This window comes from Carcharhinus amblyrhynchos, chromosome 9 (assembly GCF_965287045.1).
Source record: "Carcharhinus amblyrhynchos chromosome 9, sCarAmb.v2.hapA, whole genome shotgun sequence".
NCBI classification, from domain to species: Eukaryota; Metazoa; Chordata; class Chondrichthyes; order Carcharhiniformes; family Carcharhinidae; genus Carcharhinus; species Carcharhinus amblyrhynchos.
Genome location: NC_137332.1, coordinates 15734415 through 15758784, shown reverse-complemented (window position 1 = coordinate 15758784; position 24370 = coordinate 15734415). Strand labels below are relative to the sequence as shown.

Below are 24370 nucleotides of genomic sequence, written 5' to 3'. Positions count from 1 at the left end.
CCCTTTGAGTGAAGAAGTTCCTCCTCAACTCCGTTCTAAACCGCCTCCCCTTTATCTTGAGGCTGTGCCCCCTAGTCCTACTGTCTTTTTTGAGCGGGAAGAGTCTCTCCACCTCTATCCTATCCATCCCATTCATCATCTTATACGTCTCAATGAGATCTCCCCTCATTCTTCTAAACTCTAACGAGTTTAATTCCCTAGAATTTCTGGAAGTTGTGTCTTTTTCCGTAAAAAAGTACTGAAGTAGTTTTTAATTGCTCTGCCTTTTCCTTGTTCTGTTATAAATTCTCCCATTTGATTGTAAGGGATCTACATTTGTCTTCACTAATTTTTTTTTCTTTTTATATACTATTGTTCCTTGCAAGTTCAATCATACTCTATCTTTTCCCTCTTAATAAATCTCTTGGGTTTCCATTGCTGAATTCTAAACCACTCCTGGTCTCTGGGCTTGCTATTTTGTTCTAGCAACTTTATGTACCTTCTCTTTGGATCTAATATTCTCAATTTCTTTGGCTAGCCATGGGCTGGGCCACTTTAAGTTAAAGTGAAATCTTATTTTAAAAATTCCACGTTCTTCCTTACCTGATCCTGAAGCTGGGCAAGGCGGTCCTTCTGCTCTTTTCTCAAGCTGTCGGAACTACTTTCAGCAGACAAAGTGTCATCGCTATCTTCACTTGATGATTCAGTGAATTGAGTGGTGGATTGTTGTAATGGCTCAGCTTTAATAGGCTCAGGTATTTTTGCAAAATGCATCTCAAAGACATCCTGTTACAAAAGATGGACACAGAAAAACATGGGTTACATGATTAACTAGATAACCAGTTATGTAGGATTTAGTGCAACTGACTGTCTTCCTACATTACTTTGTAAATATTGCATAAAGATTAGCCAATTAATATTCTTGGGGGAGAAATATACAATATAAAGCCTCAAGATAAAGGGGAGGCGGTTTAGAACGGAGTTGAGGAGGAACTTCTTCACTCAAAGGGTGGTGAATCTCTGGAATTCTCTGCCCGTTGAAGTGGTGGAGGCTGCCTCGCTAAATATTTTTAAGAAGCGGGTTGATGGGTCCTTGATAAGAGAGGGGATTAAGGGTTATGGGGAGAGGGCGGGAAAGTGGAACTGAGCCACAACAGATCAGCCATGATCTTATTGAATGGCGGGGCAGGCTCGAAGGGCTAGATGGCCTACTCCTGCTCCTATTTCTTATGTTCTTATGTTCTAATATCATGTACCCAATTCTTTTCCCAAGGCTGTTCTTAATTGCATCATCTACATTGAGGAAAAAAGTTTGAAACAATAGTGTCTTGTATAACACAAAATATTCACTCCCCAAGAACAATTTGAAACTAATGAAACAAATGAAAATTTCAGATTTTGGTCCAGATGTGTCTGAATTCAAACTATGTACAGAGGGATTTCAGAATTTATACATCAAAAATACTTCTCTCTTGACAGATTTTGAATGTGTTAAATGCATTTAAGATCCACAGATTTTTGGTTTGTCCAGTTTTAAAGTTATATTTAAAAATGGTTGATCTTCCTGTTACGTGTTGAGACTCGACCAAACCCAGCATTCATCTGTGGATGGAAGATGGAATAAGAGAAGATGGCAAAAATCTAACTGTCCTTCCATCTGCATTGGCCCTAGTTTTATTCTCAGTTTGGGAACTGAGACAACCTTCATTTACCCCAGTAGGAGTGAATATAATGTGAGGGATGCAGTGAGGTGGGGATTACACTGCAGAGCAATAAATGGCAGGTATGATGCAAGATTACAGAATTAGGAGGATGAGGTGAAAAGGCAATGAAAGCTACCATAGCAGCAAGCCTGAAATATCCTACTTTTCCCCCTTCCCAGCCCCGATAAGCTCAGCTGTTAATGCAATAGGGTACTCTAATCATAGCCCTACTCAGAGTAAAAATGCTTCCAGTCTTGAACTTGCTTTTAAGTAGGTATGAGATAGGGAAGGAAAATGGGGAACAAGCCAGAACCACTTTGTCTAGGGAGATAACGATCTATCCATTTGGGTATCCTGTACTGGTCAAAATGGATTTTGTAAAAAATGTAAGGGACTGTAAGTGAAGGTCACACACTGAAAAAGGGATTCATCAAGTTGAGAAGGGCAATTTGTAAAAGAACCAAACAGATATTAAATTTTCTAAATGGAGTTTTAAATTCAAGTCTTTCCTTACCTTCAACAATTTATCTGCTGGTCATAACCACAAAAGCCTATAAAACTGCCTCACAGCAGTATTCTGCATACAGGGCCTACGTTTGCATGCAGAATTAAAACAGTTCTCGGTTAATTTTCGATATATATATCACCTACAGGTATCATCTGCAGATACGACAGGCAGAGCAGGAAATGATTTTATAATGCATTTTTCTATTAAGACAGCAGAAAATAGGATTTAGCAAATCCTATGAATTATTGCAACCCAAATTTTAATTATTGATTCAAAATATTTATATTTCATGAATGGATACATTATTCTCTTACCTGAAGTTTTTTACCCATGGCTACTACTTCATGGTCTGGTGGATTATACTTGTAGCAATTCAAAAACATTAATCTCACATCTGCAGCAAACTCCTGGCTATTGCTGTATTCTTGGTTGTTCAATTTTTTCTTGCAAGAAAAGATTGAAATAAAAATGATTAAAATATCAAGTACATTACACTTGGCTCTTTCACCAGATAACTACCTAGATTTTCACACCTGAAAAAGGGCTTTGGTGTTCATTAAAATTTTTGGCATTTTTAAAATAGAATAGCAACGATTTACAATGTATTTGCCACATCATATCCCACAACAGTTCTTCTATATTGAGCTGATTTTTTCCCAAATTTTAAGTAATTTGACGCACATCATTTATACTGACTGCAGTGACTTGAGGTGAAGAACAAACTCATACTGTACAGAGCTCCATTCCAGTGAATGACCATAAGACATAGGAGCAGAATTAGGCCACTCAGCCCATCGAGTCTGTTCCGCCATTCAATCATGGCTGATTTTTATCTCATCCCCATAACCCCTGATCCTCTTATCAAGGGCCTATCTCTGTCTTAAAGGCACTCAATGACCTGGCCTCCACAGCCTTCTGCGGCAAAGGTGTGCACAGATTCACCACTCTCTGGCCAAAGAAATTCCTCCTCGTCTCTGTTTTAAAGAATCGTCCCATTGACTTGAGGCTGTGCCCTCTGATTCTAGTTTTTCCTACTAGTGGAAACATCTTCTCCAAGTCCACTCAATCCAGGCTTTGCAATATCCTGTAAATTTCAATAAGATCCCTCCCCCCTCCCGCCCGATCTTTCTAAACTCCAACGATCCAGTGTCCTCAACCGTAACAAGCTCTTCATTCCAGGGATCATTTTTGTGAACCTCCTCTGGACCCTTTCCATGGCCAGCACATCCTTCCTTAGATATGGGGTCCAAAACTGCTCACAATACTCCAAATGGGGTCTGACCAGAGTCTTATACGGCCTCAGAAACACACTGCTGCTCTTGTATTCTAGCCCTCTCAACATGCATGCTAACATTTCATTTGCCTTCCTAACTGCCGACTGAACCTGCACATTAATCCTAAGAGAATCTTTTAACAATGACCCTCAAGTCTCTTTGTGCTTCTGATTTCCTGAGCATTTTCCATTTTAGAAAATAGTCTATGCCTCCATTCCTCCTTCCAAAGTGCATAACCTCACTTTTCCACATTGTATTTCATCTGCCACTTCTTTATCCAGTCTCCTAACCTGTTCAAGTCCTTTTGCAACCCCCCTGCTTCCGCAATATTACCTGTCCTTCTACATATCTTTGTATCATCTGCAAACTTAGCAACAGTGCCTTCAGCTCCTTCCTCCAAATGGTGGATGTATAATGTGCAAAGTTGTGGTCCCAGAACTGACCCTTGAGGCACACCACTAGTCACTGGCTGCCATCTTGAGAAAGAACCCTTTATCCCCACTCTCTGCCTTCTGCCAGTCAACCAATCCTCTATCCATGCCAGGATCTTATCCTTAACACCATGGGCACTTAACAATCTTCTATGCGGCACCTTGTCAAAGGCCTTCTGGAAATCTAAATTAATCAGGTCCACTGGTTCTCCTTTATCTAACTTCCTTGTCACTTTCTCAAAGAACGCTAACAGATTTGTCAGATATGACCTGCACTTGACAAAGGCGTGCTGGCTCAGTCCTACTTTATCATGCAGTCTGCAATCTCATCTTTAATAATGGACTCTAAAATCTTGCCAATGATCGAAGTCAGGCTAACTGGCTTATAGTTTCCCACCTGGTGCCTCCCTCCCTTCTTTAACAGCGTTAGTGATGTGGTGACAGCAACGTTTGGAGTGCATTTAAAAATATACTTTTAATTTTATTCCCAGAAGGCTTAACAGACATCAAACTTGACACTGCAGTGAAGTTATATACAGCATGTGGTGCACTTGGGAAGTCTTTCATCAATATGTACTACTGTCGAACTATAACCGGACTCCAAATCATACTAGCACTTCTGTCTTCTTGTGAATCCCTTCTTTGGCATTCTTCCAAGAGAGGATAAGAACATAAGAACATAAGAAATAGGAGCAGGAGTAGGCCATCTAGCCCTTCGAGCCTGCCCTGCCATTCAATAAGATCATGGCTGATCTGAAGTGGATCAGTTCCACTTTCCCGCTTCCTCCCCATAACCCTTAATTCCCCTATCAAAAACCTATCTATCCGTGACTTAAATTTATTTAGCGAGGTAGCCTCCACCATTTCAATGGGCAGAGAATTCCAGATGATGACTTACACCTTGATGCTTAACTTCTCAGTGTTCCTCAGAAAACCCACTCTGCCACAGCAGTCTCTGCCAGATTTTCTGCAGATGAAGGCAGTGGGTTGAAAAGATGTAGGGTTCACTGGTGTCCATTTCCACTGGGTTCTCTTCTGGACCCCAACTTAGCTTTGTTTTTTCTCATCTCTCCAGCAGTCAAACCCCAGAGGTGACAGCTATCAGCTACTGTCTCCATGCATAAACATTCAGTTTACGTAAATTTACTTGATAAAATTGAGATTTTTTTTGTAAATTAGAGGTGAAAAGCTGTTCAATTTTAGGTAGTTCTTGTATCCAATAGTTGATGCCACCTGAAATTTGACACTATGTCTAAATTTCTTTTCAATTTTTGTGTCTTCCAACTCTAAATTGAAATTTACACTTCAAACTCATTTTTCATAATTACTAACAATGTCCCAACTGGGTCTATTAATATCATTTTCAATCTTGCTTACAGGTCTGCTAAAGCACAGGGAAGGGCATCCAACAGGTTGTAACCCAATGGTCAGTTCCCTGCACAGAAGGTGATTGTCTATACACCCTTCATTCATCTGATGAACATGGCTTAGTAATGAATGGGTGAGGATGGAATTAGCTTGCTCCAGGACCTCCGGGTTGGTGAGACTGTCCTGCCAAGGGCTGATGAGGAAATGTCGGAGACAGTGGAAACTGTTCAACCTTTTCTCTTACACAGCACATGTTACTCAGGTCACACACAAGGCATGTTGATTTCAGCATCAAGTGAGAATGGTGACTGTGGAGCCTAGACATGTGAAGCTATCAACAACCTTCTGCATTGATGTCAATTATAATTGATGGTAGGATAGCAATATCCTGGACCATGATATTAGCCCTCTGATATCTAGCGTCAAGAGCAAGAAGGTAAATGCATTGGTCCTGTGAAGCAGTAATGACTAAGTGTCAACAGTGGGCAAAACATCCTAAAATTAATTTAATACAATAAAATGAATGCATCAGTTATGTGGAAGAACAATGAAACAATCAGTATAAACAAAAATAAGTAGTTGATTTTTATATCTTTATTTGGTTGTCTCAAGTCTTTTGACTAAATTCTTAACTGCCAACCTGAGAATAGAAACAATACAGATTGTTATAATTGAAAAATCCAATCACCAAATACATGCACAAATACAACGTGATGCTTATGTTGAATTGAAAAATTGATTCTCTCAATTGCAAATTGAAACTTGTGCTACACGCAGGGGAGTCCTTAGCGAAAAGGTAGACAGGCCACGACAATTTTAAATAGATTAATATTTTCTTCAAAAATGCATCTAGCTGTAAAATATTTATTTACCAAATAGTCCTCTTCATTAATCTTCTAGGATGAATAGAAAAATGGTCAATCCCAATTAGAATACCACACTCTGATCTCTGGTTCTAAACAGATCACAGAGGGGGACATGCAAGTTTATCCCAGGGTAGGGATAGAGTGGTAAGAATAACATTTGAACACTAGAACTATATTCATCTTCACTGTCAGTCTTCACTAATCCTCATTTGTTTAAAACAGTTTGATATCGAATGATGGAATGACATTATTATTAGTAATTATGTAGCTCCCCATTGATAGAAAACTTGGATAAACTTGCAATGTAAATTTCTATTTGCAGAACTGGAAGTTATGAATTATTGTCAAGACATTTACAAATACTGGTCAAATTCCAGGTGCTAACAAATGTTGGCAACTACCAGATACAAGTAAGTTGAACAGCTTTTCTTCTTGGTTTCCAAAAGATTAAATACTTCTTTTCTCAAGGTGCAATTTAAGTAAGCTGAAGGGTTATGCATAATGTCATTATGCATAGACTACTAAAATATCAAAGATGTGATAATTTACAGATTCTACAAAACCTCAAGTTGCATAAAAGAGATGGTACACCCAAACAAAATCTCAGCAATGTGAATTTTTATTAATTCTGTCAATTAGATGCCAGCATTCCCTCAATGTAGATCAGAATAGCACCAACTAATCTTCTTTCTCAAATGTGTAAAAGGAGAACCTAATAGTTATTTGCAGCCACTTGCATTTTTGTAGTACTTTTCAGATACTGCAACATCCCAAGGCTCTTCACAAAAGCCTTATTAAACAAGCATGACAATGAGCCATGTAAGGAGATTTAGCTCAGATTACCAAAGGTTTGGTCAAAGAGTAGTTTTTAAGAAATACCTTAAAGGAAGAAAGTGAAGTAAGAGACAGAGGGGTGTAAAGAAAATATTGCAGAGCTTGGTGTCTAGGCAACCAATGATGGTACAATTAAAATTGGGGATGCATAGGAGGACTGAATTAGTCGCCTCCCAAATATCAGTTGGCTGTGGGACTGGAGAAGGTTACAGAGATAGATTTATTAACATGTACAGGTCTCTCTAGAGCCTGAAAGCTTTTATAGAACATAGAACACAACAGCGCAGTACAGGCCCTTCGGCCCTCGATGTTGCGCCAACCAGTGGAACCAATCTAATGACCCTCTAACCTAAACTATTCCAATACTATCCATATGCCTATCCAATAACCATTTGAATGCCCTTATAGTTGGCGAGTCCACTACTGCTGCAGGCAGGGCATTCCACGCCCTTACTACCCTGAGTAAAGAACCTACCTCTGACATCTGTTCTATATTTATCACCCCTCAATTTAAAGCTATGTCCCCTCATGTTAGCCATCACCATCCGAGGAAAAAGGCTCTCACTGTTTTTGCTGGAGCCAGAAAACAAAGCTTGCTAGAACAAATTGCACACATCTTAATACACCCTTAACTTTTTGCGATCTTTCACTAGAGAGTAGTACAAAGTGCACCTTTGGTACAGTGGTACAGTAGTTAGCACAGCTGCCTCTCAATGCCAGGGAACCAGGCTTGATTCTTGGCTTGGGTCATGTCTGAGCGGAGTTTGCAAGTTCTCCCTGCGACTGTGTGGGTTTCCTCTGGGTGCTTCAGTTTCCTCCCACAGTCCAAAGATGCATGGGTTAGGTGGACTGGCCATGCTGAACTGCCCCCATCAGGGGGACTAGCTAGGGTAAATGCATGGGGTTGTGGGGATAGGGCCTTAGTGGATTGTGGTCAGTGCAGACTTGATAGGCTGAATGGCCTCCTTTTGCACTGTAGGGTCCTATCTTCATTCCTGTGGCTGCAGAGAAAGAACATCCAAATGGGTACAATATCCATTAGCTTTTTTTTCATGACTCTAAGCAAAGAGCATGTAAACAGGTGGGGAAACATTCCACTAAATTTCGTGGAACATACCAAGGTTTGAGAGTGGACTAGAAATGGCAGAACAATGAAGTGGTGGTCAGAACGAACTGCTCATATTGGACAGCATTTCTCACTTGCCAAATGATAGAATAATTCTCAAAGCCAGTGTCTTTTTAATCTATAGATTCTACTTCAATATTTACTTTGTCCACCTCACTTTTATGACAGTATTTCTTTGCAATTTGTGTTAATCTTCGCCCTCAGAAACTTCCCACTGTGTTTCATTTTCTAGTCACTGATCCGACTTCTCTAGGGGTTCCCTTTCTCTGCTACATTGATTCCATTACTATTGCGTACAATTAGCCTCTTTTCCACAAAGATTCCAAATGCAAAATTAGTGTACCCAAAACAAGACAGTGTGAATGTTCCACAACCCCTAGGGATCAAGTTTTAGTGACATTAGTTAGTGCATCAACCCATTCCAACGTAAAGTTGACATTTGCAAGACTGCTCCAAAACTTAAAAATATTTACCGTCGTCATTTAGGATTGAAAGAACATACCCAAATACGGTTTATGGAAAATTGAAGTAGCTGATTACATCGGGGGGGCAGGAAAGAAGAGAGATGTTTAAAAAAAAAACTTACTTTCACAACACTAAGGTCCATGGGATGTTTAATAATATCATGATAATCATGAAGTCCCAGTGCTTCAATATCCACTGGCTGGTAGAAAGGCCAAGCATAAGCTGCATGCTTCTTTGCCAACATTTCTTTGAGAATGTTATTGCAGTATTGCAAATGTGCCGCAAACTTTTCTTTTGTAGCTGAATGTTGTTGAGAATCTGGTAAATCCTTTGCTGGCGGCTTGTTTGATTGACTGTTTTCCCTCCCTGGACAATTTTTTATAGGCTTCTGTTCTGAGAGTTTTTTCGAGGACCCACTACTTGTGGTGAAAGTTGAAGTAGTGGGTGTAGTAGTGTCTGCCTTCCTTTTAACACCTTTCTTTACCTTGAAAGGAAATAATTTAAAGGCAAAAAATGAAACATGAATAAGAAGAGGCGAGAGCCAGCTTTTTTAAAAAATACAACTCATCTGCTCACCTTATAAATGTTATTTCAATATTTTCCCCATATGGGAATATTTTAAATAGTCTCCTCAAATCCACAGCAAAGCACACTGGGCAAGCAAATGTATTCACTCAAGCCTACTGCTGCAATTCATTCTCAACACCCAAGTAGGCTTGTCTAAATAACTGGCCTGATCTGGATTGTATTTCCACTTAAAACAAGTCAGAGCCAACTTTTGAAAGTTCCTTTAGGTACAAAAGAGCCTTTCAGGTGGCCAAGGGCACCCATGTCAGACTCCTATTTATTGACTACAGCTCAGCCTTCAACACTTATTCCCACGAAACTCATCTCCAAACTCTATGGCCTGGGCCTTGGCACCTCCACGTGACTGGATCCTGAACTTCCTAACTCAGACCACAATCAGTAAGGATAGGCAACAACACCACCTCCACGATCACCCTCAACACCAGTGTCCCACAAGACTACGTTCTCAGCCCCCTACTACACTCCTTGTACACCTATGACTGACATGCCAAATTCCCCATTAATTTGATTTTCAAGTTTGCTGATGACACCACCGTAGTGCGTTGGATCTCAAACAATGACGAGAGAGTACAGGAATAAGATAGAGAATCCGATGAACTGATGTGGCAACAATAATCTCTCCCTCAATGTCAACAAAATGGAGATTGTCATCAACTTCAGGAAGCGTAAAGGAGAACATGCCCCTGTCTACATCAGTGGGGGACAAAGTAGCAAGGGTCAAGAGCTCCAAGTTTTTAGGTGTCCAGATCACCAAATTTGTCCTGGTCCCCCCATGCCGACACTATAGTTAAGAAAACCCGCCAACGCCACTATTTTCTCGGAAGGCTAAGGAAATTTGGCATGTCAGCTACGACTCTCACCAACTTTTACAGATGCACTATAGAAAGTATTCTTTCTGGTTGTATCACAGCTTATATGCCTCCTGCTCTGCCAAGACCGCAAAAACCACAAGCGTAGCTCAATCCAACATGCAAACTAGCCTCCTGTCCATTGACTCTCTCCACACTTGCTGCTGCCTTGGCAATGCAGCCAGCATAATTAAGGATTCCACGCACTCCAGACATTCTTTCTTCCACCTGTATCTTTTTCCTGAAGGAAGAAGTTGTCTGAGGACACGTACCAACCAACTCAAGAACAGCTTCTTCCTTGCTGCTGTCAGACTTTTGAATGGACTTACTTTGCATTAAGTTGATCTTTCTCTACACCCTAGTTACAGCTGTAGCACTACATTCTGCACTCTCTCATTTCCTTCTCTATGAATGGTATGTTTTGTCTGTATAATATGCAAGAAACAATATTTTTCACTATTAATACATGTAACAATAATAGGTCAAATCAAAAAAAGGTGGGGATGCAAACTGAAAAGATAGTTCAGCACACATGGCACAAGCCATCATCTTGCTAAGGATGTTGATGATTGGAACATTTGATTTGATTTATTATTATTGGTTTTCTTCTGCACTGTATTAATATACAGTGAAAAGTATTGTTTCTTGCATGCTATACAGACAAAGCATACCATTCAGAGAAGGAAAGGAGAGAGTGCAGAATGTAGTGTTACAGTCATAGCTGGGGTTTAGAGAAAGATCAGTTGAGTCCATTCAAACGTCTGATGGCAGCAGGGAAGGAGCTGTTCTTGAGTCAGTTGTTAAGTGACCTCGGACTTTTGTATCATTTCTCCAATGGAAGAAGGTGAAAGTGCGTATGTCTGGGGTGCTTAGGGTCCGTAATTATGCTGGCTGGTTTTTCGGGACAGTGGATAGTATAGATAGAGTCAATGGATGGGAGGCTGGCTTGCATGATGCACTGGGCTTTGTTCATGGCCTTTTGTAGCTTCATCCATCTAGAATCATCATGCTAAGGAAGTTGATGATTGGAACATCTATCTAGGAGAGTTATTGGACTCAGTACCAGTTAAATTAAATCCTAGCGCTTACCAATGGAGCTTCACAGCATTTTGGTGGATAGACTTGTTGTCCACTCCCAACAGCGACCTTAGAGTAAAAAAATTGTTGTTGAGAAATTTGAGCATTATCTTTTAGTGTTCACTAGCTGGTCAAGGTTTTAACTGATCTTTTGAAACACATCTGGAAACTTTCTGGGACATTTGGTGAAGACACAGTCATCATTATTCTGGAAAATTTTGAAAACTTGACCTGAAAAGTGTACATCATGCCAGGGAAGTTGATGATTGGAATCATCAAATATAAGAATCCATCTTATAAGAGTCACCAGGGAAAAAAAAAGAGTGCTTGGCCCCAAGCATAGGGTCTGCAGGAATAGTGGGTGGAGGACATGACACCAGGCAAACTAGCACCAGCCACTGCAGGAGAGGGGAACAGGAGGATGAGATGGATTCCTTTCTCCCAATCATGCTGTCTGACAGATTAGAAATTGAGTGCAGGAATGGAAATTCAAATCCTTCAAATTGATCACTATACCTAAGAAATCATTAGAAAGTATGGGAACTTTAAAATCACTGCTCCGTTCAGATATAGAAATACTTACTTTTGTAACAGGCTTTCCCGCTGGTATTAAAGGGGATGTTGGAGTGGCTGGCAATGAAGTTATTCTTGACTGAGGTGCTACCACAATCGCTGCTTTCTGATTCCCAACTTCAGATGTAGGTGGACACAATTTTGATGGTGCAGTTGAAGACACTGCTGGCACTATAGCAAGAATATCACTATATTCATACAATGGGCACAACAGTATACAAACAAAAATATATAAATGTTAAAATAGGATTACAAACATACTTTAACAGGAACTGGCATCAGGTCCAAACACCAGGAAATACCAGTTTGCTCAAAACATTTATAAAACCACAGTTAAGAATGCCATCTGCATTTTTGGGTACCTTGTTTTAAAAAACGCACTTTAATGCCATTGAGACCACACATACAGCCAGGTGGCATGGTGGCACAGTGGTTAGCATTGCTGCCTCACAGCAACAAGGACCTGGGTTTGAATCCCGGCTTGGGTCACTGTCTGTGGGGAGTTTGTAAATTCTCCCTGTGTCTGCGTGGGTTTCCTCTGGATCTCCAGTTTCCTCCAACAGTCCAAAAATTGGCTATGATAAATTGCCCCTTAGTGTCAGGGGGACTAGCTAGGATAAAGGCATGGGGTTATGGGGATAGGGCCTGGGTGGATTCTTATAATAATAGGACTACCACAAAGTTGTTAAAAAAAATTGAATTTGCTATCCCGAATAGTTAAGGGTGAACAGCATAACAGGAAGGCTATATAAATATATTAAATACAAGAAGAAAAATAGAATGGAATGAGATGAAGCAAGGTTGAAGGACACCTATGCAAAAGATAATCAGCATAGACCAGTTGAGCCAAATGATCTGTTTGTGCTGCAAATTCTACGTACTTTCAGCAGATGTGACCAAGAGGAGATTTAATGCTAATAAAGTTATGAAGGAGTTTGATGAAGTGAATAGACACAGACTATTTTCCCTGATTAGTGACAGGAGGCCAAGAATTTTAAATTACCAAAAAGGAGCAAGGGGAACATAAAAATAGCCATTGCAACTTCATTATTTAATAAAGTTATGCCTGATCTTCATCTCAGCGAAGCTTTCTCACCTGAAATTTATTGATCTTAGCCTGAATGTATCAATGACTGGGCATGCATCGTGCTCTGGGATACAGGGCTCTATAGGGTAAAGTTCCACACATCTGCAGCAATTCTTGTATTCCAAATCCCCATGCAATGAAGGCAAACATACCACTTGCCTCCCTAACTTTAAGGACAGCCATATTCATTTGAGCACCTACATTTAATAGATTTTAACTTAAAAGTGAATTTAAAAAACATTCTGTTTTTCTGTTCTTCCCATCAAAACGAACAACAGCATACTCCACTCTATATTCCACCTGTCACATTCTTGCCAATTGCTTAACTGATCTGCATTTTCATCACTGTTTACTTTCCTACCCAACTCATCATCAAACTTGCCTACATACTTGTGATCGGAGGTGGTGATGGTCTAGTGATATTATCGCTAGACTATTAATTCAGAAACTGGGGACATAGGTTCTTCCACAGCAGATGGTAGAATTTGAATTTAATAAAAACAATATCTGGAATTAAGAATCGACTGATGACTATGAAACTGTTGTTGATTGTCAGAAAACCCATCTAATTCTCTAATGTCCTTTAGGGAAGGAAATTTGCCATCCTTATCCAGTCTGGCCTACATGTGACTCCAGAGCCACAGCAAATTGTTAACTCTCAATGGCCCTTCGGTAAACTAGGGATGGGCAATAAATGCTGGTCAGCCAGCAATACTCATGTCCATGAATGAATAAAAAGTATGGGACTAAAATCCCTTGGATTTGATGGCCTTCATTCAAGAGTTCTAAGCCCAAGAGTTCAGGGCTGGAGACAAATTTGAGGGTTTAGATTAAATCTGGGCAAGAGACAGGGAGGGGAAAGGTCATTGAGGGATTTGAAAACTAGGATGAGCATTTTAAACAGTGGTACTTAAGAAAGAGCAAGTGAGCACACAAGTTTGAACAGAGCTTTGTAAGAATTAGGATACAGCAGAGTTTTAGGATAAGCTTAAGTTGTGGGAAACTCATCAGGTTATACACTGATATAGTCAACTCCAGAAGTAACAAAGGCATTGATGAGGGTTTCAGCAGCAGATGAGCTGAGATAGGGGCAAAGCCCAGTGATATCATGGAATTAGTCAGGTTTAGTGATGCGTGGTCAGCGTTTCATCAACGGAAAACACGGCACCGAGGCTCCAAACAAGTTTGGTTCAACCTCTTAACAGTTGCTAGGGAGGGAGACGACATCAGTGGTTAAGTACAGTATAAAACTTTGTATTTCACACAGAAATGTCCACCGCATTAAAATGTCTTACTATTTGCTTGTGATCTTTTCAATCTTCTCCTTCCCAAAACTAATGCTTTTCTCAATTCCAAGTTAATACCATGCATATAGAACAAAACTATGGACCCACTCCTCCATTCCAGTTAGGAAAGATGCTCTGGGGCTTCAAATTGAAAGGAAGCACTTACAATTGAGGCTGTACCCACACCTGTCCCTCTCTTGTTTCCACATGATGGGTAGCAAAACACAAAGACACTTATTTCTTTAGCTGCATCGCCCCTTTAATTAGTTTACTATGAATGTTCTAATAAATCCAAATCTGTTGGTCCCCTGTTAGTTTGTCAATTGATAATTTGCCACTTTCCAGACTTGTTACCATTTCTGTTCTACTTTGTGAACACACAAGAAATCCTCATGAGTTTTTGTTATAGCTACAAGATTCTGGGAACTAGCGCCGAACATACAAACGTATGCACGTAACAGTCCTCAATTTTCTGATGAGCAGAATAGAGAAGGCCACAAACACCAAGACTCCTCCTGTGTTAACTAAACAATGCATTTACATTCCATATGACATTTTAGGGACAATTATTACTATCCAGCTTTAAGTTACATTTCTTTCTGGTGTCTTTTACTCTAACTATTCAAATGAAAAGTTTCATACGCTTACCAATTTCTTTGAACTTTTCTAACAAAAGCCAACCTTCGGTATTTTTAAGAGATAAACATAAGAAATAGGAGCAGGAGTAGGCCATCTGGCCCTTCGAGCCTGCCCCGCCATTCAATAAGATCATGGCTGATCTGTCGTGGCTCAGTTCCACTTTCCCGCCCTCTCCCCATAACCCTCAATCCCCTCTCTTATCAAAAACCCATCAACCCGCTTCTTGAAAATATTTAGCGAGGCAGCCTCCACCACTTCAACGGGTAGAGAATTCCAGAGATTCACCACCCTTTGAGTGAAGAAGTTCCTCCTCAACTCCGTTCTAAAACGCCCCCCCTTTATCTTGAGGCTGTGCCCCCTAGTCCTACTGTCTTTTTTGAGCGGGAAGAGTCTCTCCACCTCTATCCTATCCATCCCATTCATCATCTTATAAGTCTCAATGAGATCTCCCCTCATTCTTCTAAACTCCAACGAGTACAAGCCTAGTTCATTCAGCCTCTCCTCATAGCCCAACCCCCTCAACTCCGGTATCAGCCTAGTAAACCTCCTCTGCACTCCCTCCAAGGCCAAAATATCTTTGCGCAGGTGCGGCGCCCAAAACTGCACACAGTACTCCAGCTGCGGCCTCACCAATGCCCTATACAGCTGCAGCAAGACCTCCCTACTTTTATATTCAATCCCCCTCGCTATGAAGGCCAGCATCCCATTTGCCTTCCTGACCACCTGCTGCACCTGCAAGCTGGGTTTTTGCGACTCATGCACAAGGACCCCGAGGTCCCTCTGCACCGTCGCTTGCTGCAGTTTTTCGCTACCATTAGTCCTTCTTAGTAATAGTCCTTCCTACCATTCTTCCTTCCAAAGTGGACCACCTCACACTTGCCAACATTAAATTCCATTTGCCATTTCCTGGCCCATTTGCCCAGCCTATCTAGATCCTTCTGCAGACTCTCCACACCCTCCGCACAATTTGCCATTCCCCCAATCTTGGTGTCATCAGCAAATTTCGACACCCTACACTCGGTTCCCTCCTCCAGATCATCTATATAAATGGTAAAAAGCTGAGGCCCCAGCACCGAATCCTGGGGCACTCCACTGGTCACCAACCGCCAATCCGAATAGCACCCGTTGACCCCCACTCTCTGCCTCCTATTTGACAACCAATCCTCTATCCACGCTAACACCCTACCCCCAACTCCATGTCCCTCGACCTTCTGCAATAACCTCTTGTGAGGTACTTTGTCAAACGCCTTCTGAAAATCTGGAAAGACCACATCCACCGCCCTAGACACATCCTCATAGAACTCCAGTAAATTTGTCAGACACGACTTCCCTTTAATGAAACCGTGCTGCGTCTGCTCTATCAAGCAATTCCCTTCAAGATTTTAATGTTTAAGGATTATAGAGTAAGAATTTCATTTGACGTCAACGTTAGGGTGCTTAAAAAAAAAGTGATTCTCCCCCTCCCCTTGCCTCCCCCCCTGACCACCCCCCCCCCCCGACCACCCCCCCCCTCCCCACATACACACACCCCCCAATCCCCACCAATATTGTTGATTTTAGAGAAAATTGAGGATACTTCCTCCTCCTCCTCTGTCCCCAACACCTCGAAGTAAGGAGGGGATGCTTGTTCAGTTGGTTACCTGGTCCTTTTCTTCCTTTGCCATTCCCTCCTCTTTTGTTAACCACAGGAAGTTCTATTTCCTCTTGTGGCATTTGTGACACCTTCTGTAGGAAAAGCTTCTCCAATGTTTGTGCCATTACAACTATGTCATCCCCTGGCTATAAACAGACAATCGTTATATCTTTTATCAACATAACACAAGAAGCACGCAGCAATTTATAAAAGGTGTAACAACTTACCCGATTGTACACGTAACAGTTGGTAAACATTGTATTGATGTCTTCAATACACTCCATAGCTTTATAGTAGTATTTGTTTTCCAAACGTTTTTTGATTGTGCCCAAATCCATTGGGTTTTTCGTTATTTGATAATAATCCTGTGAAAAGAGAAACCAGGCTACCAGGCTTAGGAGCAACATAGAATCATGATAACTAATTGCACAACTTACGAGCTTTAATTACTCAATTCTTCACTTTGAGTAATTAATTTATTTCTTAAAAACTGCACTCTTGAAATTACCCCAGACGTGCCATTGAGTAAACACCTTGCCCTTCCTGAGTCTTGATGCTTATTAACTGTTACTTGAATATAAAATGTATATTTTAGTCAAATCAATGTTTATTTTTTAAAAAGGGACTTGCTGGATAAATAGAATGCAGTAGATGCAGTGTACATAGACATGTAGATGGTAGTCAATGTGGCATCGCAAGCATAAAGCTAACATTCAGGCATGTGGCATGGTGTGAAGAAATGTAACTGCATGAATAAAAAGTTGATCAACCCTAAATATTTAGTTTCTATCAATGTGCATTGCTCACATTTTAGAAGGGCTGGATTTATTTTTGTCCTTGGAATATACAACCGACCTTCACTTGAACATTACAAAGTTCAATCTTGGCATTTGCTGATGATGCAAAAATGGGGCTGAACAGGCAAACATCATTGGAACATAATTTGCAAACCAAAGGGGGAAGAGGCATTTCATATGGGTAGAGTTAAGCTACACATTATGAAAGGAAAAGCAAGGAATGTACTCAAATGGAAAGATAAAGGGAAGATTAGGATTAAAATTCCTGAAAGCTCAGGAAGTTAAAGAAAATAATGGTCAACAACTTTGGGGGTTTATAACATGGTTTATTCTTATATAACCTAAGGTGATACCTCTGTACAAAACAATGGTTCAACTGCAGAACAATCAGGTGCAATTCCCTGAACCTGTTGTGCTGCTTTTGCAGTGCAGCAGGAGAGGAGACTCAAGCCTGAGGCCGTTCCGCCAGCTCTGTGCTGGGTGCCATAGTTCCCATGTGTCTTTGGCAACCAGATTTCCAGCACCATTCGTTCCACACCGGAAATCGGCGTGGAGCTGCATAAGTGATTTAAATCCTAATTTGTATTCAATTTAAATAGCATTAGTGGGCCCAGGACTGAAATCTCCAGGCTCGCTACTCTCTTCCCCACGCAACCTCCCCACCAGGCCAGGAGTGATTCACTCCCACGGGATGTTGTACAGCTCCCCACTTGTGGGGAGCTGATGGCCCAACCCCACTGGAGTGATGGGGGGTTAATTGAGGCCCCCCCTAGTGGATCGGGTGCCTGGGCATTGCCACCATGGCAATGCCAGCTTGGACCCCCTGGCACTGCTCAAGGGGCACCTTGACTGCCCATAGGCATCATCAAGGTGACTGGGCCCCTGAGCAGTCCCACTGCCACTCATTTGGGCTGAGAGGGAGGCCAGTGATCAGGGCTGACCTTTGGAATGTGCGGGCGGGGGTGGGGGTGGGGGGGGGGGGGGGTGGTGTGGGTTAGTGGGTGGTGGTGCACAGCCAGTGATGCAGGGTGACCAACGATTGGGAGGCTGACAATGTGGGGCCACTGCACATGCGCCGATCTTGGCGCTAACATATCGGTGCATGCGCTGTGGTCTGCTCAGCACTATGCAGCTGGCCTCTTGAGCGGGAACATACCCCACCCGCTGAGGCACTCTGTGCACTGCAGATAGTGGGAGATTCATTTTGAAACTCCAACTGCAAAAAAAGTGGGATTTTCTCCAGTTTTTACACAAATTCGACGCTTAAAATTTTTTTGGTAGAATTGCCCTCTATGTATTGAATTTGATGTCCCACCATCAGAGACCCGAATTGATAAACCAGAGAATCCAAATCCCACAATGCCTTTTAGAGAACTTATAATTCAATTTTAAAAGAAAAGTGGAAATAAAAAGTTGGTAGTAGCAATAAAGTAACCATCAAATTGTCATAAAATTCCAACTGATTCAAGAATATCCTTTCAAGAAGGAAACCTGCTATTTGTACCTATCTGACATGGAAATGCCTGGTGTCACTCACCAACAATAAGGTCTACACCCTACTGCAGCAATTCAAAGCCACTAACAGCTTCAGAAAAATTAGGAATGGATAATAAATGCCCTTACCAATAACATTTTAAAGCTATTTATTTAGCAAATGCAAAGGCCCTAGGCCAAGCAGTTTCTTCTAATCCTACTTTATCAAGTGTGAATAAGCCTCAGCTGAGTCTGTGGATGAAACACTTTTGATGCAGTTTGCTCTCTCCCACAGTCACACACAGGGCATCTGTGGAGGGCCAAACTGGGGCCCCAGCTGTTGAGAGTGCACCAGTCTTTCTTTGGAAGGTTGAAACTAGGCAGCTGTTGGGTTGGGTTGGGTTTGAAGCCAGGTACGGTTCGTCATGTCCAGTGATTTCCATTCATTTGTCCAGGTGGAGTTTGTGCTGAAGTCCTGTGTGGGAGGGCATTTCCAGATCAGCTGTCTTGATGGGAGCCGCAAATTGGCTGGGCTGAATAGATCAGCACGAAGGGGCAAGTGGGAGGGAATACAAACTTTTTCTATCGTTGTGGGTTATTGCAAGTCAGTAGCTATGTGGAGGAGTGATGTTTGTCAGGATAGTAAGCCAAGGGAGTGGTGTTGAGAGTAGCGTTCCAGTAATGATGCACATCGTGGGCATTCAGCTGGGTAGAAACTCTGATGATCTTAACCAACAGGGGTGCAGTATTCTGCTACTGAGAATGAGTGCGTGAGTACGGAGGCTCAGAGAGTGGTGGTAGCAGCACCCCATGTTGAGCTGGCTAGTTTTGAAACAAAGCTGTTTTTAGGTTTTACTGGAAGGTCAGTGTCCTAGCTAGGATCACTGAGGTATGTTGGAGTTGGGTGGTGCTTTAACTCATTGCCATTCATTTAGATGTTCAGCGCTTTATAGGATTTTGCATTGTGAAGATGGAATAAACTGGATACTGTTCTTTCAGGTCTTGGATTGTGTCGCCATGTCACAGTATTTTTCAAGTTTTTACAAGTGCTCGTTTAGGGTCCAGTCCAAAGTGTCAAAGTCAGGGGCTTGAGTTGCAAGGCAGATGTCATCAGTATATATGAATTTTCAGGAGGTATTTTTTGGAAGATCATTTGTGTACAAGTTGAATAGAGTTGGAGCCATTATGGAGCCTTGGGGAACTCATTGGTTTGCCCTTTCCATCTACTTTTTACCTAAGGTGAACTCTGAATCTTCAATTGTTCAATGTTCCACGCTTTTATTTGCCTAGGTGGAGAGGGCCTGTGACAGCTTCAGGAGAAGGCGGCTGGTGTGCCAAACAGTGCCTTAGACGTATGAGATCATCAGGAAACACAGCACCTGTTTAAGATTTTCTGAAAGCCATTTTCAAAGTAAGTGGTAAGGACCACTACCTGTTCTCGTGCTGTGATCCTTGTGAAAACCAGCTTGGTCGACATCAAGAACTTCTACCACTGGGGACACATGCTGAAGATGTGACGTTCAATGATTTTGTACGAGACTAACAGGAACAGATTAGATGGTAGCTAGCTTTCAAGTATGGGGTCTTTTCCAGGTTTGGTATGATGACAACTTTTCTGTCCACTGTTTCTTTGAATGATGTTGGAACTTATGACACACATGTAGCACAAAGTTAAATCTCACGGGATCCAGGGTGAGACGAGGTATCCAAATGGATACAAAATTGGCTTCTTGACAGAAACCAAAGAGTGGTTGTAAAGAGTTGTTTTTCAAACTGGAGGCCTGTGACCAGCGGTGTGCCTCAGGGATCAGTGCTGGGCCCACCGTTATTTGTCATTTATATTAATGATTTGGATGAGAATATAGGTTAGCAAGTTTGCAGGTCACACCAAGGATCATAGTGGACAGTGAAGAAGGTTATCTCCAATTGCAACAGGATCTTGATCAATTGGGTCAGTGGGCTGATGAACGGCAGATGGAGTTTAGTTTAGACAAATGTGAGGTGATGCATTTTGTGAGATTGAACCAGGACAGGACTTACTCAGTTAATGGTAGGGCATTGGGGAGAGTTACAGAACAAAACGATCGAGAGGTAGATATTTATAGCTCCTTGAAATTGGAGTCACAGGTGGACAGAGTGGTAAAGGCATTCGGCATGCTTGGTTTCATCGGTCAGAACACTGAATACAGGAGTTGGGACATCTTGTTAAAGTTATACAGGACATTGGTAAGGCCACACTTGGAATACTGTGCGCAATTCTGGTCACCCTAATATAGAAAGAATATTAATAAACTAGAAAGAGTGCAGAAAAGATTTACTAGGATGCTACTGGGACTTGATGGATTGAGTTATAAGAGGAGGCTGGATAGATTGGGATTTTCTCTGGAGTGTAGTAAGCTGAGGGGTGACCTGATAAAGGTCTATAAAATAATGAGGGGCATAGACAAGGTAGATAGTCAATATCTTCTCCCAAAGGTAGGGGAGTCTAAAACTAGAGGGTATAGGTTTGAGGGGAGAGTTACAAAGGTGTCCAGAGAGGCAATTTTTTTCACACAGAGGGTGGAGAGTGTTTGGAACAAGCTGCCAGAGGTAGTAAAAGCTGTTACAATTTTGTCTTTTAAAAAGCATTAGATAGTTACATGGGTATGAGTATAGAGGGGTATGGGCCAAATGTGGGCAATTGGGATTAGCTTAGGGGTTTTAACAAAAAAAGAGCAGCATGGACAAGTTGGGCTGAAAGGCCTATTTCCATGCTGTAAACCTATATGACTATGTAAAACCAGGTCAGCCAGGCAATAACTTGGGACTCCCAGAGTTTCACAAATTCTGGATGATATTGTCATATCCTGCTGCCTTGCAGGACCATCTTCAGTTCTGCAACCTCTGGGGGTGGGGAGGGGCTGATATCTTCTGCGTTGGTGGTGGCAGCATGGCCTTCATTCACCTAAAATACTTCTTTTTGAGTTTTTATCCAGGGTGTCTTAGCTGTGACAATTAGGAACATCTGAGGTGCAGTTTTGAGTGGGTGGCTATTGCTCGAAGGTGATGAATTAGGCTCCACACTTCCTGTTATAGTGTGTGAAACTTCCTCCCAATTAGTGCGGCAAACAACATTGAGTGACTCAACCAGATGGCCTCCTAACTCTGTGCCCCCAGATGCTTTACATGCCTTGAGGAGAACAGCACCATTTTCATCTAAGCATGAAATGTAGATGGGTTGGTAGCCTTGGGGAATTGCCAAGGAGGCTGCTTTATAGATGGCGACACAGAGATAGTTGTATACTTAGTCAGTGATGTATGGTAGTGGGATTGTCGAGATGCTGTGTTCCAAAGTTTCGCTGTATTTTGTCCAGTTGGCCTTCCAGAAGCTCCATGACACCTTCTTGAGGCTGTCGACTACTGGAACATGTAGGTCTGTGAGAGTGAGTAGAGGACAGTGTTGCCTCTGTGGGAAATCACCTAAAATAAGTCTCCATGCAGGATAGGGAGTCACATTAAGAGAACTGACCTGACACAGGTCAGGGGTGTAATCCCTACACCATCTGGCTGAATGGATCATTTTTCACTGTTTGGGGTTGTAAGTATCATTCCTGGATGCCCACTCTGCAAGCACTTCACTGTCACAAATACTGGGTACTTCCAGTCTGAATGGTCACTGTTAAATCCCTGTAGGCTGGCTGGGCGGAGGGACGATGAGCAAGACTTGCTGGTCCCAGCTGATGCTTGGGGTTTGTAGACATTGGCTCTATGGTGTCAGAGAAAGTGGTCAGAGCAAGTTACTAATCTACAGAGACATTATAGATTGACCAGGATTTTTTAAATTGGTTCTTTCACAGGATGTGGGCATTACTACCCATCCCCAATTACCCAAGAAATGAGTGGCTTACAAGGCTATTTCAGAGCACAGTTAGGAGTCTGGAGTCACATGTGGGCCAGACAGATTTTATTTGAATTTAAATTCCACCAACTGCCTTGGTGGAATTTGAATCAGTGTCCCCAGAACATTAGTTGAGTCTTTGCATTACATGACATTATTAATATACCACCCTCTCCCCATACTAAGCATAAGAAACCAGAATTACAACGAGAGGCTTTAGATACTAGGACTACTATTACTGAATTAGAGAAGGTTAAAAAGGAAACAGCATAGAATCAGAATCCCTACAGTGCAGAGGGAGGCCATTGAGTCTGCACCAACAACAATCTCTCCCAGGCCCTTTCCCCATAACCCCACGTATTTACCCCACTAATCCCCTGACACTAAGGGGCAATTTATCATGACCAATCAACATAACCTGCACATTTTTGCATTGTGGGAGGAAACCGAACCACGTTTTTTGAAAACAGAGGTTTGATAAAGTACATCAGGAAAGACCATACATCCTGGCTGGTGAGCCAATGACAAGAGGTTATCAATTTAAAATAATCATACTCCTCACTCGGTGACTCGGAGAACAAAATGCTTTTTCAAAGAGTCAGTGCAGACTTGACTCTGGGCCGAATGGCCTCCTTCTGCACCATAGGAATTCTATGGCTCTAAGTGCAGAGTTCAAAGGGTGGTGAATCTCTGGAATTCTCTGCCCATTGAAGTGGTGGAGGCTGCCTCGCTAAATATTTTTAAGACGCGGGTTGATGGGTTTTTGATAGGAGAGGGGATTAAGGGTTATGGGGAGAGGGCGGGAAAGTGGAACTGAGCAGCAACAGATCAGCCATGATCTTATTGAATGGCGGGGCAGGCTCGAAGGGCTGGATGGCCTACTCCTGCTCCTATTTCTTATGTTCTTATGTTCAACTCTGGTTGAGTATCCTTTATCCATAAACCAAAACATCTAAAAACCAAACATCCAAAATCTATAATTCTGAATTTCACTGATCTTCAGCGCAGGAGTCTGGTTGTTTCCCGTCACTCTTTACCTTGCAATTTATGGGATGAACACATGTCAGAAAGGAACTCACTGATAAATAAATAGAGGGTATCTGCAAAGATACATCTTACTTTTCTAGCCATTTTATTCATAGACTACAGCGAGCTTAAAAATGCAAGTCTATGCGTGGTACCAAAATGATCTGAAGAACAGATGCAATCTTGGTCCCGAGGGTTTCGATAAAGGGTAGTCGACCTGTATATACCGGCTCTAACTTCACACCAGATTTATAATTTGGCTCTGCATTGTAGTTACTGCTGCTAAAAAATCCAAGGGAATGTATTTGAATACAGCACTACATATTCCGACCAGATGAGATACAATTCTTACAGGCAAGTTCAGTTTCACAGCATCGACAGGTTGTTGGAATGGCCATGCAAAATTGTGCTTCCACAGAGCTTTAACCACCACTCTCTCCAAATACTGCAGCTGATTTGTCACGCGACCAGGTTTCTTCGGATTGCGATATTCTGGTGGCTGTGGATTCACAATCGTATGTGGGGGTCTTTTATCCGCAGTTGATGTCATTTTGAATTTCTTGTGTTCAACCAACAGGTTTTTGAACTCTCCTTTCAAAGCTCTTGACAGATCTTCAATCCTATCATTACTTCATGGTAGATTCATGATAGAATCTGTTAAATAAAAATAATACACTTCAGAAAATATTGCTCTTTTTAATTTATATAATAATTCTTTGACTTTGACAATCAAAAAAATGATTCCCTGAAAGAAATGTCATTGGGTGCAAACAAATCCCAAGCAAAAAGCTCAATTTAGACCAATGAAAATGCAAAAATACTATTGAGTGACTATCCTGGCATCATCACATCTTGGGACTAGACATTGCGCCATACTTTCAAAGTGAGATTTTACAAGTGCTGCAAAGGATA

The 24370-nt window shown here is 41.7% G+C and overlaps 1 protein-coding gene across 1 annotated transcript in view; it reads right to left on the bottom strand.

The window, feature by feature from the left end:
• The window catches only part of brdt (bromodomain, testis-specific), a 34604-nt gene extending 10596 nt beyond the window's left edge, over nucleotides 1-24008 (bottom strand). Inside the window, exons 1-9 of the mRNA XM_080196462.1 lie at nucleotides 23811-24008; nucleotides 16513-16650; nucleotides 16299-16431; nucleotides 13896-13962; nucleotides 11651-11828; nucleotides 11080-11136; nucleotides 8676-9038; nucleotides 2505-2633; nucleotides 583-765 (exon numbers count right to left, since the gene is read on the bottom strand). Of these exons, the coding sequence (XP_080052588.1) occupies nucleotides 583-765; nucleotides 2505-2633; nucleotides 8676-9038; nucleotides 11080-11136; nucleotides 11651-11828; nucleotides 13896-13962; nucleotides 16299-16431; nucleotides 16513-16650; nucleotides 23811-24008 (1446 nt within the window). The remainder of the gene's footprint in view (nucleotides 1-582; nucleotides 766-2504; nucleotides 2634-8675; nucleotides 9039-11079; nucleotides 11137-11650; nucleotides 11829-13895; nucleotides 13963-16298; nucleotides 16432-16512; nucleotides 16651-23810) is intronic.
• Nucleotides 24009-24370: the final 362 nt, after the last annotated feature.